The following is a 15,512-nucleotide window of genomic DNA, read 5'->3' on the forward strand; positions in this document are numbered from 1 at the left end:
ATTTTGACACATTTCAACAATTTTTTTTTGCTTTTAATCAGATAAAAAAATGTTCACTCTCATTCACAACAGTCTCTTACAAAAATATCTATTGGCAGCAAATGTTCATTAATGATTTGGAATGACTGCTGTTGTGTTCACCCACACATTCAATGAAGCATTATGTTCAAATATGCTACCAGGCAAGTGTGTCGTTCTGTGTTGTGTCGTAGCATGTGGTGATCACTGTGAGGAGCAGACTTGGAGCAAGTTGTCAGAAAATTTGACAACTAAAAAATCCCTGACAGAACCTAGAAGGAGCCTCTTTAGCCTGGAAGAGAGCCAAGCAGACAGGATGTAGTAAAACCACTGATGAAACCAATATTTTCTGGCTCACTGATGACTAAAGCAGTTAAGTGATGCATTAATGGTGCATTACTGCTACATGTGTCTGATGCCTGATGCTGCTGCATGTAAAGACTTAACAAAGAGCAGAAACTATCCACTCATTCTGATCTTAATGCTCATGCTAGTGAGAAAATATGTGAAGTCAGCCTAAAATGAGAAGCATTAGGCATTTTAATAGATAATTGAGTTCATTTTCCTTCCGCAGTGTTTGTTTTTGCACAGACAGATGGGTGCCCTTAAGGCAACTGCGAACCTACCAGTTGATCATAAATTACACATGAGTTCTGATGGGCCTGTGATTTCTCCAGGGTGGATCCAGAATCAACTATGCATCACTTCTTGATAGTACATCCACTTCTCTCCTCTTGACATTGTAATCCTTAACCTGACCCCTAAGATCATAACGACGTATGCTGATATATGCCGGCAGCAAACTGGCTTATATTCAAAAAGAATGCTTGTCGGTCTCCCAAATTTAATTTGGCTGTAAAAATGACAACAATACAGTATAACTTTAACATATCTTTCCAAAAAGCTAATAAATGTAAAACTTGAGTAATTTCAGTTGATGAGGATTGTAAGATGATAGCAATTGAACTAAAACAAAGGGCTAAGCTCAAACAGATTTTCTTACCTCTGTTAATCTCTATAATTTCTTCTTGGGCCAGAGGACAGTCACCTCCCATGCCTCCTGACCCCATCACTCCACCAAGGACATTTCCCAGGAGCCTTTGTGGTGATGCAGTAGCCATAGCCAAGGCGTCTGGCTTGCAGTAGTTGGGGGACCCTGGTTGTGGCGCTCGTGGGATATGTTTGTTCTTCTTTTTAGGGAGCTTTTGTTTGGCCATGGCCAGAGAGTAATACATGCCGAAGTTGTTGACGATTACAGGAACAGGCATGGCAATGGTCAGCACACCAGCCAAGGCACACAGGGCACCCACCAGCATCCCCGACCACGTTTCGGGGTACATATCTCCATAGCCCAATGTGGTCATGGTCACAACAGCCCACCAAAATCCAATTGGAATGTTCTTGAAGTTAGTGTGGGCACTGGCAGTTGGGTCATCAGGGTCTGCACCAATACGTTCAGCATAGTAGATCATAGTGGCGAAGATGAGGACACCAAGGGCTAAGAAGATGATAAGCAGAAGGAATTCATTGGTGCTGGCACGAAGGGTATGGCCGAGGACACGGAGACCCACAAAGTGGCGAGTCAGCTTGAAGATTCGGAGGATACGGACGAATCGGACGACACGTAGGAACCCCAGGACATCCTTGGCAGCTTTGGAGGACAGACCGCTCAGGCCCACCTCCAGGTAGAAGGGCAGGATGGCCACGAAGTCAATGATGTTGAGGGTGCTTTTGAAGAACTCCAACTTGTCCGGGCAGAAGGTGACTCGGAGCAAGACCTCAATGGTGAACCAGATGACGCACACTCCCTCCACGTATGTCAACCAGCTGTCGGTCACCACTTCGTATACGATCTCGTCATGTGTAACGTTGCCTATTAAGACTGTCTCTGTCTTGTTGATGATGGTGTTGAAGGCCTCATGTGTCTCCATGCAGAAAGTGGAGATGGAGATGAGGATGAAGAAGAGGGAGCCAAATGCCACATACTGGAAGAAAAAAAAACAAAGGAAGCAAGAGAAAGATAGTCAGTCAAGAAAAAGTCCCACAAGAGAATATTGAAAAGAAACAGAGCAAACATATTACTGATTGGAAGAGAAATATGGGTATATGTGTAACCTGACCACTGAGGAGTACCACTAGGTACTTCTTAGATCCTTGGATTTTTCATCAAATCTTCAGGAAACAAGTGTTTTTGTTGCTGACCAAGGAGTAAAGTGGATCTGCCCCGAAAAGGACCTTGGCACAGTCTGACCATTGTGAACAAAGTCCAAGGATAATCAGACTCATTAAGCTCTGATCAAATGATATGTGACAGTCACAAGTGATTGTAATGAAAGATGAAGCCATAAAAATAGATGTGCTGTCAGTATCTTGTCATATCATGCACCATCAGTAAATGCTGACACACAGTTAGAAGTTCATCAGATTATTAATTATACCATGAATTTCATATTGAAAAGATCAGCTTACTAATGATGATAGTCTTTTTAGTGTTCTCTAAACAAAAAAATGAATAAGACAAGTACATTTTGCTTCAAATGGCTGACACTTGACCTCTACCAAAGAAATTACCATGACTGAAACCAATATAGTCCTGTCTGTGAGTTTTTTTCAGTCTGCAAGGACTATTCTAAACCTCTGATATGCACAACAAATGAGGAAAAGCTCAAATTAAAAGGGGAGAAAATTGCAATGCATTCATGTACTTCTAAATTCAAAACGTAAAATGAAAGATCAGTCAAAAATGATACTAACCTCTTTGTGGTAGTCTGCTAGAGCTGATTGCTAAAGCTAAACTGAAAGGATAAGATCAATAATTAACTGATAATCTGCACGCAATAGTCCAGAAAACCTGCACTTCAGTCCCACAGATCATTGTCACAGAGCTTACTCATAAGTATAATCCTCAAAACAGGAGTTTGGTGAAACTGTTAAAATGAGCTGCAGTTTTCCTGCCAACTGATGTGTTAACACAACCTGAAAATGGACAGTTGACTTATTTATCTATTTATTTATTTTGTAAATTATCTTTAGAAAGTAGAAAGCTAGACTATTCATGTCATTAACAAGTTTGATAAGTTGAAATTCCATTGCAGGCACACAGAAAACCCTCACCCCTAAATCGGGATGTTCTGAAGCAGCTGATTTCCTATTGACTGAAACAGAAATGTAATATAGCACTAACTGACTTGTCTAAAGTAAAGAAAACACAATTGAGCACAGTTTGCTAATCATGGCAAAACAAGGGTAAACAAATTTGCGGGTAAACCATAGACTGTATAAAATATGGACGTAGTATCCGTGACGTCACCCATCTGTTCCTGAGCGCTGCTTTGAAGCCAATCGACGGCAGCAGCCATATTGGAAATGCGGAACTCAACCAGGCAGAGTGTGACGTAAAGGGGTGGGGTTTGAGCCTCTTAGCCAACAGCTATGTGTTCCCGTCAGGGAGTCAAGTGTGTCATGTCCTGATTTGGGCAGAAACTTGTAATCTTAATATCTTCTGAACCGGCGTGTTAGAAAAACTTTCCCCCAGTACAGTTTGTGCCGATAGAGAACATAGCTACATAGAGCCAAGCCGTTTTTTGAACAAGGCTGTAAACATGTTTATTAATGCTGCAAAGATCGTCTTTTTTGAATTGGTGTCTATGTGGTTTCCGGTGTTTCTGCAGCCAGCCTCAAGCGGATTCTTGATGAATTGCAGTTTATAACCCTTCCGCATGGGCTTCATAGTTTGAGACCAGAGTTTGCCGCTTGGGGTACCCTGAGTCAAAGTACTGAGTGTAGCAAACAAAAGCAGAGCTAGCACCCCCAGCATTCGGCCCAACTTGAAAGTTAATATCCAGTGTTCATTGTTCCGGTCAAATGGTTATATGCCGGGTCACAGCCTACATACAACGGTAACTCCATTTTCTAGATCAACATAATGCCAAAATGGGGCACTCTACAAAACGCAATCTTCCTCCTTGCTTTTTATAACCAGGTAGTAGAGCACTAACTGGAGCTACACCAACTCAGTGACAGGTGGCTGAGCTACAGCTTACTCATAACTTATGACCAGCATGGTGCTACAGTTATAAAACATAAATCATTTCTTTAACCAAGTAGTAATTCTGGTGCCAAATAGCAAGGATGATGCTGTTTGCTTATTTGGTCGTCTAAACACCCAAAGCTTAGGTAAATCTTAGCGTACAATCCATGTCTAGTTATGTTGCATATACGTAAAAGAGGACTTGAACAATCTCATAGTGTTGCCTTTAGAGTAAGTGCAAGTTTAAAAGAAACATATTTGGATGTGTGAGGCTGAAGATGCCTGTGAACCAAAATGAAAGGAACACAATACCCCGTTTCAAATATAAATGTCCAAATTTTAATTTAACACCATTACCTTCCACGTCTAGTGAGTTTTTTTTTTATATCAGTACCCTTTTGTGTAAATAGCATCCTCTCTACAATACAGTGTCTCCCAGCACAATGTTTGTTTGTTCACTATCAAGACTTTGTCCTCAGGGTACATTCCCTTGGCAGAAAGAAGTTTAATAATTTAAGTATCATCATAGAGATCTCTGTTGTTTTCTCAATTAGTTTATTTTCCTGGTTTTCTTCCTTTTTATCATCACTCAAAGGCAATTTTATTAGCACTGGTCATCTGTACGATCAGCTAGCTTACTGTCTATATCTACTCAAGCTTTTTATTCCACTTTAACCAATTCAATTGTTACTGAATCAATTACAGTAGCTTGATAACTCCAGTGTGTGTGTGTGTGTGTGTGTGTGTGTGTGTGTGTGGCTTCTGCACAATCCCCCCCTTGTGCGGTCCATTCCTACAGGCCCTGCAGAGTATTTATAGAGACAGTATACTTTGCGCTTTATCAAATAAATAATAAAACACAGACATGGCCTGAAGAGCAAAAGAGAAAGGTAGTTCATACTTGAATGGAGCACGTATATATAAGAAACCTGAGTGCCCTCAGCATACTGTGCGTGTCATTGTGTATTTTTGACGTTATGCCCTTATGTAATATCAAGAGCTACATGCTTATATGAGGTGGCCTCATAACTAAGCAAATGGAGGGAAACATTTTGAGCTGTTTTTCCTAAAAGGCCTCACTTCTTTCTTCCAGTTTTTTCCCTGAATTAGGTTTTGGATGAAAGCCTACACATTTTTTCTCCAAGTGCCTCTATGACAGAAAGCAGACTTAAGACGCTGAGCCGCTGTATTTATCGAGGAGATTAGCTGATGAGGATTTAGCCAAAGAAGTGACCTTCCAGGAAAGTCAGGAAGAGTCAATAGCTAATTTGTAGGACTAATTTGTATATTGGCGTCAATTAGTTGTTGAATTAGCATTGATAATGTTAGTTATTCAAGCTGTTTTGTTTTAAAGGAATTTCCTTAAAGAGGCAGGATACAGGGGCAGTGAGGAAGGCAATTAGCATATTTTCAAGTTAATCATGACACATATTTGTAAAAAAATTGCTGTGAATCCAAAATATTTCATCAGGTTTGTTCCAGGTTTTCCATCTCCTTTCATTCCCACAACCCCCCACCCGTTCAATCTCTGGCCTTTTTCCCTTTCCTTAGCCATCTCCTCCTTGTACCTCTTTTCTTCTCTGCTATGTTTCTCGCTTGTCGATGTCTGACCTACTTTCTCAGATTGCTGCAGTGCTCTCTCCCTCTGTATCATGAAAACACACACACGCTGAGGTTCTCAATCACCCTCCTACCTCAACTCCCCCCCATACCAGCTCCCTCTCTGTCCCGGGGAGGCAGGAGAGCACCAGCTGGACCTGCTCAGGATGCTCCCTCCTCGGACGAAAACCATAAAAACGTTCACAGGTATAAATCAGGTCAACAAGGAGAGTTGTACCCTGAAGTGTTAAACACTTATTTTTTACGTTACTGCTGCCATCATTCCTCATGATGACATTAATGGTGTAAGAAATAAAAAGACTGAAGAGGTGAGCGGTACTGAAACTGAAACTTTAAGAAAATTATGGTTTGGCCTGTTCTCAAAGTTAATCTTTTAATAATTCAGAGATGTTGTTGCATCTGTAAACACACACATACTTGAGTGTCAAAGCTGAAAAGAGAAGCAAAAGTGGCATAACATCATATCTACTGGCTACACAGGTGGAGACACAGGAGGGGGCGGACATGTAGGAGGGAGACCAGACGATGTGGATCCATGCGTAGAGAAGCACAAAGAAGAAAAGTTGAAGAAATCCAGAAGAAAGGACAGAGCACAGTTAGAGAGGGGAGTTGAGGAGCGAAAGCCAAAATAGTGGGTAAATTCAAATACTGAGAGAGGAAGGCATCCTGAGCTTGGTTTTTTTTGCTTTAACAAGTCGAGGTGGCTTGTTGTTGGGATGATCGTGAAGGGATGCGACTATGTCAATGCAGAGAGGTCTTTCAGGAGGACAAGGAAGAGGAAAAGAGGAAAGAAAAAAGAGCAGGAATGAGAAGAAAAGGAAAGGAGTGAAGCAGTCTTGTGGTTGGAGTCTAACAGAAAATGACAGGTCCTAGCCGTAGAAGTGACTTCTGCCAACCACAGGGAAGGATGGAGTCAGCTGTGTTTTTCCTACATGTAAGAAAATGTCAGGATCTTGAAAACAAAACAACAAAATGGATGAGATATTCTGACAGACGTATAAAATACAATCTGATGACAGTAAACCATCAGCTGAGGCTTCAGGAGTATTTGCAGGTGATGTTACAATGGGGTTTAACATTTCAAGTTATCAATGTAATCTCATTTATGAAAAATATATTTTGCTTTCCAGATTCTTTAAAGGCCCTGTGAGGAGTTTTGAACTGGCTGAGAAACAGACTGAAAATGATACTGATGCCTCTTTATGACCTTCAATAGCAAACAAGACCATTAGCAGCAACACTGACACCTTCTCTGTTGTCATTTTTAATGCCTGAAACCGCCCTGAGGGGTAGGTGTCAGACCAGATGATGGACATCTCGCTTCAGAAACAGCCTTTATTTGACTGTTTACATGGAAAATAATCACATTGCCTGATGAAGTTGACTGTTGAAGACAACAGGATGAGGCTTTTGTTGAAAACACTACTTTTGCATGTATAGGACAAGAGGTAAGAGGTATCGCTTTGTCCACAGGGGGCGCCAGAATCGATACAAAACAAAAGTTCCTCACAGCAGCTTTAATGTAATTGTTAGAAATGAACAAAAATTCCCCAAAATTGCACTAAATATAACTTCAACATACGTAAAACACATATCTATATCCTTTTTGGTCAAATGTAGCTAAGCATAGCAAGGGTCATTTTCTGCCCCCAGGAAAGCTGCTGAGTAAAGTTTGATTTAAGAAATGTCATATACAACCTCTAAACATATATTTCTGCAAGAAAAAAAAAACGTTGCAGTCGATGTAGATATAGAAATTTAAAACCGATAAATGAGGGTTTAAAAACCTGTTGTAATCAAGTCAAATAAATAAAAAAGTACAGTGTTTATCAGTTTTTATCCAGGCCATTATCTCACTTTTCACTCAGACATTGCTGAATTAACATACTCCCACACAAAAACAATATTCTCAAGACATTCTGTCTCTCCCGTCTGGCTGGAACGGTATGAATACAGAAAAAAAGACACACGAGAATTGTGATGCAACTTCAAAGCCTCTCCTGATTTGCAGACTCACCCTCTCTCTCTCCCTAAATTAAACTTTGGTGTCAGGTGGGAACTCTGCAGGGAAATCTTAGACACACAGGATATAACACATCGGTATTTTAATCTGACAACCTGAGACTGAAACATTAAGCGTGTTCCTGAACGACAGTGAGGAAGCAATCTGTACAGAGGACTAGCGATGTCCTGATGATATCATTTTGTCCTTCCTGGTATCATTATCAGACTGGAATACCGGCCACTACAAAGTCTCTCTGTTTTACTACAAGTGTAACAAAAAAAGGAAAAATTACAACAGGCATTTTTCAAGCTTCTACTTAAATTACACACCTATTACAATACTGGTATCAGCACAGATATCATGACTAGAGCCAATATCAGCATCCTCACCCAAAGCAATACTGGCATTTGTATCAAAGCTACTCTGAAGCTTCCTCCCCGGAGCCATGACCCAGAAGAACACAAATATACTCTGACATCCCCCCAATACATATTACTCTTTTTTTTCTCTATTTTTTCTACTGGTGAAACACGTTTTTCTACTGGTGTCATTTTAATTGTGTTCTTTTGTGCTTGTCTGAATATTTCCAATGCTTTTAATGTTTTAATGTAAAGCACACTGAGTTGCCCTCGTGTATGAAATGCGATATACAAATAAAGTTGCCTTGCCTTGGTGCAACATGTTTTTGTACTTATGCAACATGTTTTTGTACTTGTGCAACATATTTTTGTACTGGTGCAACTTGCTTTTTTACTGGTGTAACATGTTTTTGTACTGGCGACAGAAAAAAAGATATATACTTACTCTATAGTGCATTGAACATTATCTGCAGTGCAGTTTTTTATACTAGTGCTGTATATTTTTCTGGGGCAGGATACATTACTTACAGCGCAATTTACATTATATGCTGTGCAATATTGATTAACTACAGTGTAGTCTACATGATTTACTGTGAAATAAATACTCTTTCTACAGTGCAATACATATTTATAGTATATATGATTTTATGATATTGTTAATAGTGCGCTATATGTTATTCACTGCAAAATATAAACCATCTTTAATGGAGTATATATTATCTTCAATGCGATATACATTATTATATTTGAAAGCGTAATATACATCATCAACAGTGTAATATAGATCTCTTTTTTAAATGCATGTTTGCTGTTACTGCAGATGTCTGTTACTGCAGATATCTGAATGATGTTCACCTTAATTTGAGCTTTCCTTCATTTCTTTGTGCATTGTATAATGACAAAAAGGCGTTCTACATTCTATTAACAAATGAATTTTGCTAAAGAGAGTTGGATCTGTTCAGTTCAAATAGATCACAAATAACAATGCATTACATTTAACATGAACTGTATTTGACCAAAGTATGGCAAAAAACCACATTACCATAACTGCGTAGATTAAAGAAAAGTTCATCCATGGTGTCTGTAATTTAATAACACAGTGCCTCAAGATGGCAGCGCACAGTGGATTACACTGTAGATTTGAACATCTAATCAATATTGATCAATCCATCACAGCAGCTGGTTAAATATGCAGCAGCTTGTCAAGCAGAGATCTGTCGTGTGAGTACAGAGAGAGCAAAAGCAACCCCACTGTGAGAGTGGTCATGAAACATACTTGAAGCTATTTGTATGTAGCTCGCAGGTGTGGGTGAGTCTGTCTATATACTGTTTATACTGTATGCGTGCATGTGTTGGCGTGAGTACCAGGCTAAAGCTCTCTCTCTCTCTCTCTCTCTCTCTCCTCTCTCTCTCTCTATCTGTGTGTGTGTGTGTGTGTGTGTGTGTATGTGTGTGTGTAGACATGAGTCACAATGTAAGAGAGACAAACAGCTTATAGGCACAGGAGGTGTGTGATTGCAGATAGTGAGTGGTAGATACATGAGCTGCATTGAGGTGATGGAGAGGGAGACAGAGAGAAAGACAAGAGGTGGAGGAAGACGATATAAAGGAGGAGGAGCAATCTGTCACTTTGCACTTATTTATCTCCTCTGTCTCTGTTCTTTCCCTCTATCCTTTCTCTCCCTACAACGTGAAGGTATGTATTTGTGTGTTAATGCTGCAAATTTACGATCATGAAGCACACTGAATTACTGGAGGGAAGTTATAAGCATCGAATTCCCTAAAGGAGAGCTACCATGTGTGACACCTGCAGCCCTGCTGACCTTCAAGGCCCGATAGAGTCTTCCACGCGCTCGAGACTCTGAAATTAGATTTGGAAAGATCATCAACATAAATTTAAAAGGGCGGGACTCAGAGAAGGAAGAGAGAGAATGAGAGAGAGAGAGATAGAGCGAGAAAGGAAGTTGGTGATGGAGAGCATTGATTGTGTTTTGATAGATGAATGAAGAAGAGAAAGCAAAGGAATGAAGGTAAGGGGGATAAAAAGTCGAGCAAGGGAGAGAAGACAATGACCTGTGGGGATTGGAGAGAGTGAGAGTGCAATAAAGAAGAGATAAAAGAGAAGAAAAGGTGGAGGTGCTGAGGGAGCGTGAATGTAAGTGATATAACCGAGGAGAGATTGTCAGAGGTGATATTAGCCCTACAGGCGTTTTGCATGCACGGCGGTGTGCTGCGCTCTTCCTTAACGGGACCCTAGTGGCGCTGTGTTTACTGCGGCACCATCCAGAAGAGCTTTATCATTACAGTATTACCACAGCCCTGCTCCGGCTCCCTGTCACCATGACAACCACTGCGTTAGCCTCTGCTTTCAGGCACCAAGGACAGGACTGAGCCAAATACTGCTCCTACAGCTGGCGTACAGGGCTGAATGTAGAGGAGAGAGGAGATTGTGATCGTTGGCTGCGGCTGCTGATTGCTCAATAAAAGATTGTGAGGTGAAAGCTGAGTGACCTTGACAAAAACAAATAAGGGAATTTGCTTCTTATTAACAGAGCTTTCGTACCCTGATGGGGTTGTTTGATCAGCATTAGTATGACGAGCAACGCCTGGTAAGACGGGGGATGTGGAGTCTCTCTCCCAGAGGGCAAAGCAAATGGGCGACGGCGACTGCAGAGTCAGCAATGATAAGAAGACATTGAAGGATGATGTGAAATGTGCACATGAATGAGGCATGAAAAATGAACGTTCAAATGATGTGAAATACAAAACGTTCTCCTGAAGGGCATGTTGAGGGAACAGTTCAGTCTGGGATCGGTTGATTAATCTATTATCTTAGGTGAATAACTGCAGCCATCACTCAGAGATTTTCAATGTGGCCACTTAGTGTGCAGCGTCAGTTTAACCTTGTGTGGCTTTCAGGAGAAGCCTTCACTTGTGCCATCATCATCATTATCATCAACATCATCATCTTCATCATCATCATCATCCCTGTTTTCATCATTGTTTTTATAAACCCTGGGAAACTCTGTGGTGTAATTGAAGGTACTGCTTCTTCAGACTGAGACTACAAAAATAATAAATCGAACAGTCAAATCGTCTGCAAGAAGACAAAGGGAATGACTCAAATGTCAACAGGGGGAGAGTTCCTTTCTGGCACATGGCGTGTAAAATGGACAGGCAGCAAAACTGAGTGAGAGAGAGAGAGAGAGAGAGAGGGAGGGATAGCAGAACAGAACAGTCTTTCGTTTTTTTCACTGTTGCATTTTTCCATGTGTTGAATTATGAATTACTTTAGTGGCTTTTAGTCGTTTATGACCCTCAACCTCAAGGCTGCCTCATGTGAGTTTAAGCTGTGCTGGCATGGTGTATAAAACGTGTCTAACAATGTTAGCCACAGTTACAGTAATCAGGCAGTTGTTTCGTGCCAAGTCTGCCAACTACAGTTTATATCACTTTGAAAACAAATTCAATTTTGGTCTGCAATTATTAATTGCTTTCATTCATCTGGATCACTATGAAGTTGAATGCTAAACAAATGCTGATAAGTAGCTGTCATACGTAGTTGATCTTAAACTGCTGTAAGCAGTACTTTTTCAGTGTCAATAGATCATATTTGAATATTTGTCTGGACATGTTTTAGTTTTCCTGCTCAAATGAGCATTTCAGCCTCCTTCAGCTATTTTATTTTGGTTTAGATTGACAGCTACTAGTAAACATCATTTTAAGTCGCATATGCAGCTGATTTTAGGAGGGAAAAGCTCCAACTTTGACCTAAACCTAAAAACCAGATTGTTCTTCCCAGGACCCAGTCTTTAATTTAAATTCTAATTTGTTTAGTATTATTTTTAGTCATTAGTCTGATGTCAAAGATAACATGTGAGTTTCTGGTTTACCAATGGTTCCTGCTACATCACTTTAACCAAATACAGAAGTTATTGAAGGTGTTCTTTCTATCATAACACAATAAAAAACAAAAACATGAGACAAAACAGAAAATGTAGGCTGATATCTTCTTTGTACAGCAGACTTGTCAGTTAATGTGACTGCTGCAGCTCTAACATTAAGGAAAGTTCATGTTTCAAGGTGATCTTGTGAACCCTTAGCTTGTTTGAAAGAGGGGATCTATGACAGCTGCTAATAACAGACTGACGTTACAGTAAACAGTATCAGAGGAGATATCACATTCTTGTGACCCTTTCCCCTCCTCCTCTGTCTGTCTCTGTCTGTCTGTCTGTCTGTCTGTCTGTCTGTCTGTCTGTCTGTCTGTCTGTCTGTCTGTCTGTTTCAGAGGAACTGCAGCCAAGTCTCACTTCAGGGAAAATGGAATCAACATGGAGGATTCTGTTGTCCAAGCCAGGAGGGGCAGGTAAATCAGAAAATAGCAAGCCCCTGTTAGGGGTCGTGCAGCACCCAACACAGGACACTGCAGGATAATGAAGGGCAGGAAAGGTGAGAAAGGGAGAAGGGTGGGACCAAGCGGCAACCTCCGGTCTAAAATCATTCGAGGATCCGCTTGAGGCTGGCTCCGGAAGTACCGGAAACCACATACACACCAATTCAAAAAAACTTATCTGTACAGCAGAAATAAATGTGTGTACAGCCTGGTACAAAAGACGAGTGTAGGCTGGGTAGCTCATTTCTCGATCGTCACACACTATGAGGGGGGTGAATTTTTTCATAACGTGGTAAGTTCATAGATATTGAGATTATGAGTCCTCCAATGAGTGGCACAGTTGACCTGATCGACAGGCGGGAACACTGTAGCTGTTGGCTAGGAGGCTCAAAGTCCGCCTCTTTACGTCACAATCGTTCCACAGCAGCAATATGGCTGCCACCGACGATTGGCCTCAAAACAGCGCTTCAGAAACAGATGGGTGACGTCACGGATACTACATCCATATTTTATACAGTCTATGCGTGGGACTGGTAAGGCAGAGAGGAGGAACAGGACAGGATGGTTGCATGTCATTGCATGATTGCATGTGTGTAAAACGTGCAAGACTCACACAAATGCATCAGTTCTATCTCATTAAACACCTAAATGCAGCTTGAGATGAAGGAGGAGGAGCGTTGGAGGTTGGAGAGAGGTGGCACTGAACTTGGAGGTATAATTAGCTTCTGCTCTGGGTAATCCTTGCGTATATTTTACTTTCGGAGCGCTGGATACACTGACTCTCTGAGGTCAGCGCTCTTGGAAGTGATCCTGGTGAAATTTCAATCATAAAGCAAAGTTCTCTTTCAGACATTCCCTGAATGACTCAACTCCCTGACACGCTTATGTTTAAACTGGTAAGCTTTAACACACATACACACATACAGCCTGGTTAGTCAACACATCACAGTGTGCTCTGAGTGATCAGGTCCCCTGTGTTCAGTTCCCACTGCAGCCTTTGCACACTTGATTAAAGACAAAAAAAAACACAGCATGGATGGAGGTTAACATGTGTCCACTCCTTCTCATCTGCTTTGTATTCTGTCCATATTACTGCAGCATACCATGTGCATTTGTCCTTGCGATGCAGCCCCCCTCACGCCCATCCAATCTTCCTATTTCTCCTCCCTTTCTCCATTCAACCTCGGCCGTCCTGCTTGTATTTTCAGACACGTAAAGCAAGTAAAGCAAAGCTGTCCCTGTCCTAAAAGCAGTGATGACCGCTTGTCTTTTTTTCCTCCCCCTCCTCTTTTTCTAAAGCCCCTCCATCCTTTATCCCCCTGTCCTTTTGTGCTTCAGTAACTTTCCTACCTCATAGCTACATCAGAAAAGAGACAGTGAAATGTGAAAAAAATTAAAGCTATTAAACAGCCAAATGTTGAAAAAATGTCAGCATGTCAACAATATCCAGAGGACATTTTGATATATTTCCATCCAAATTGACTCTTGCATCTGACTAATACACACTTCCTTAGATCACTTCACCATTTAAAACACTAATTTGCTCTGCCTGCGCTCCACTGCCACTTGGACAGGAGGGACAATCACGAGGAAACAGATGGCCACACAGGAATAGTCCAAGTGACACTCTATGTTGTCATTTTCCAAAGGAATGAGCAGGGATACTGTTTGTAAATGCCACAAGCTATCGACACGTGGTCAACCATGCATAAATATCACAAATCTGTTGTGTTAGCATGGATGTGTTGACAACAACCAGACCAACAAGACATTAGTTTAAGGTTTGTATGATTTGTTTCTGGGAATACAGATCTTATGATAGAAATCAGTCTCCTCTTTTGATTCCTCCTTTAGGGAAGGTGCCAAATAGTGAGTTTCACCTTCTATGAACATATTAACTAGATTCATTGCAATTCATAACTGTTAACAATTTATTTTGTCTGTTTGTCAGATTAAACATTTACTTTAGATCTGGAAATCTGTAGTGGACATATCTCACATTGTTGGACATTCAGTAGACTAACCTGTTAACCCGGTAAAGACAAAGAGAGCTTGGGTTATTTATATAAACTGACGTCCTGCGTTCAGTAATGTGCAGCTTCTGTGACGCTGTGTAGCTCTTTCTAGTACCATCTGTCATCGCCATCCTGCTGCCTACCGGTAGAGTAGTTCAGCTCAGCCTACAGGAGCACTGATCTGTGATACAGACGGACTCACTGCCCAGCCCAGACTAATTCACCAGGACTCTCTTCACCCACCTCCACTGGTCACTTGTTGTCTTAAACTTCCTTTCAAACAAACCAACACTCCACAAGGTTTATTTATGTAATACCACACCACTGTTTTCTTTAAATGCATGATTATGATCTAATGAGAGAGAGAGAGAAAGAGAGGATGTTAGTAAGTGGTGCTGTCAACCTGAGCCACATTGCTCTGTGTCCAGCATACCATAAAACAATAATATACCACTCTCTGCCTTTCATACTGGTGTATTGCACTGTTGCATAGGACACAGCCCACTGTTTGGATGTTAAAAAAGGTAAGGGACAGATTATTTCTAATAACAATATCTTAAATGTAACCCTAATAAAGCTGAGATTAAACATGACTGTAGATATAGTGTCTGCTTTTTAAAGTTGTATTTAGAATTAACAAAATACACAAGATCAATCATTTTAAGATTTTAAGAGCACTGCGGTCTTGATACAATTTTTTAGTTGTTTGAATTAATACTTTCCCTCTGGAGTGAGTGTGCCTTTTGAAGCAAAGATGTGTTTGTTGGGTATACACCCAGAGAACTGTACTTTTACCTCAGGACAACTAAAACTCATCGACTTTGGACTCCTGCAGGCCAGGAGGTTGATATCTTTAGACCGGAGGAAAGTGGACGTGCCCTCAATGCATATGTGGGTGAAGGAGAAGGCATCATGCATTGTATTGGAACGACTTACTTATATTGTCAGGGGAAAGGGGGGAGATTTTCAAGAAATATGCTCACCTTTAATTGAATTTCTCAGACGTTACAAAGCAAATTAATTGAAAAATGGTGCTGTGTTGTGTATTTGCTTATTTTATTTAATTACTATT

The 15,512-nt window shown here is 40.8% G+C and overlaps 1 protein-coding gene across 2 annotated transcripts in view; it reads right to left on the reverse strand.

Moving 5' to 3' along the window:
* The window catches only part of LOC117829582 (potassium voltage-gated channel subfamily C member 1-like), a 54,153-nt gene that overhangs the window by 21,038 nt on the left and 17,603 nt on the right, over window positions 1-15,512 (reverse strand). For both annotated transcript variants that reach the window (XM_034707155.1, XM_034707154.1), the window contains exon 3: window positions 1,022-2,003. In XM_034707155.1, coding sequence (XP_034563046.1) covers window positions 1,022-2,003 — 982 coding nt within the window. The remainder of the gene's footprint in view (window positions 1-1,021; window positions 2,004-15,512) is intronic.

The sequence above is a fragment of the Notolabrus celidotus genome, chromosome 18 (genome assembly GCF_009762535.1).
Source record: "Notolabrus celidotus isolate fNotCel1 chromosome 18, fNotCel1.pri, whole genome shotgun sequence".
Lineage (NCBI taxonomy): Eukaryota > Metazoa > Chordata > Actinopteri > Labriformes > Labridae > Notolabrus > Notolabrus celidotus.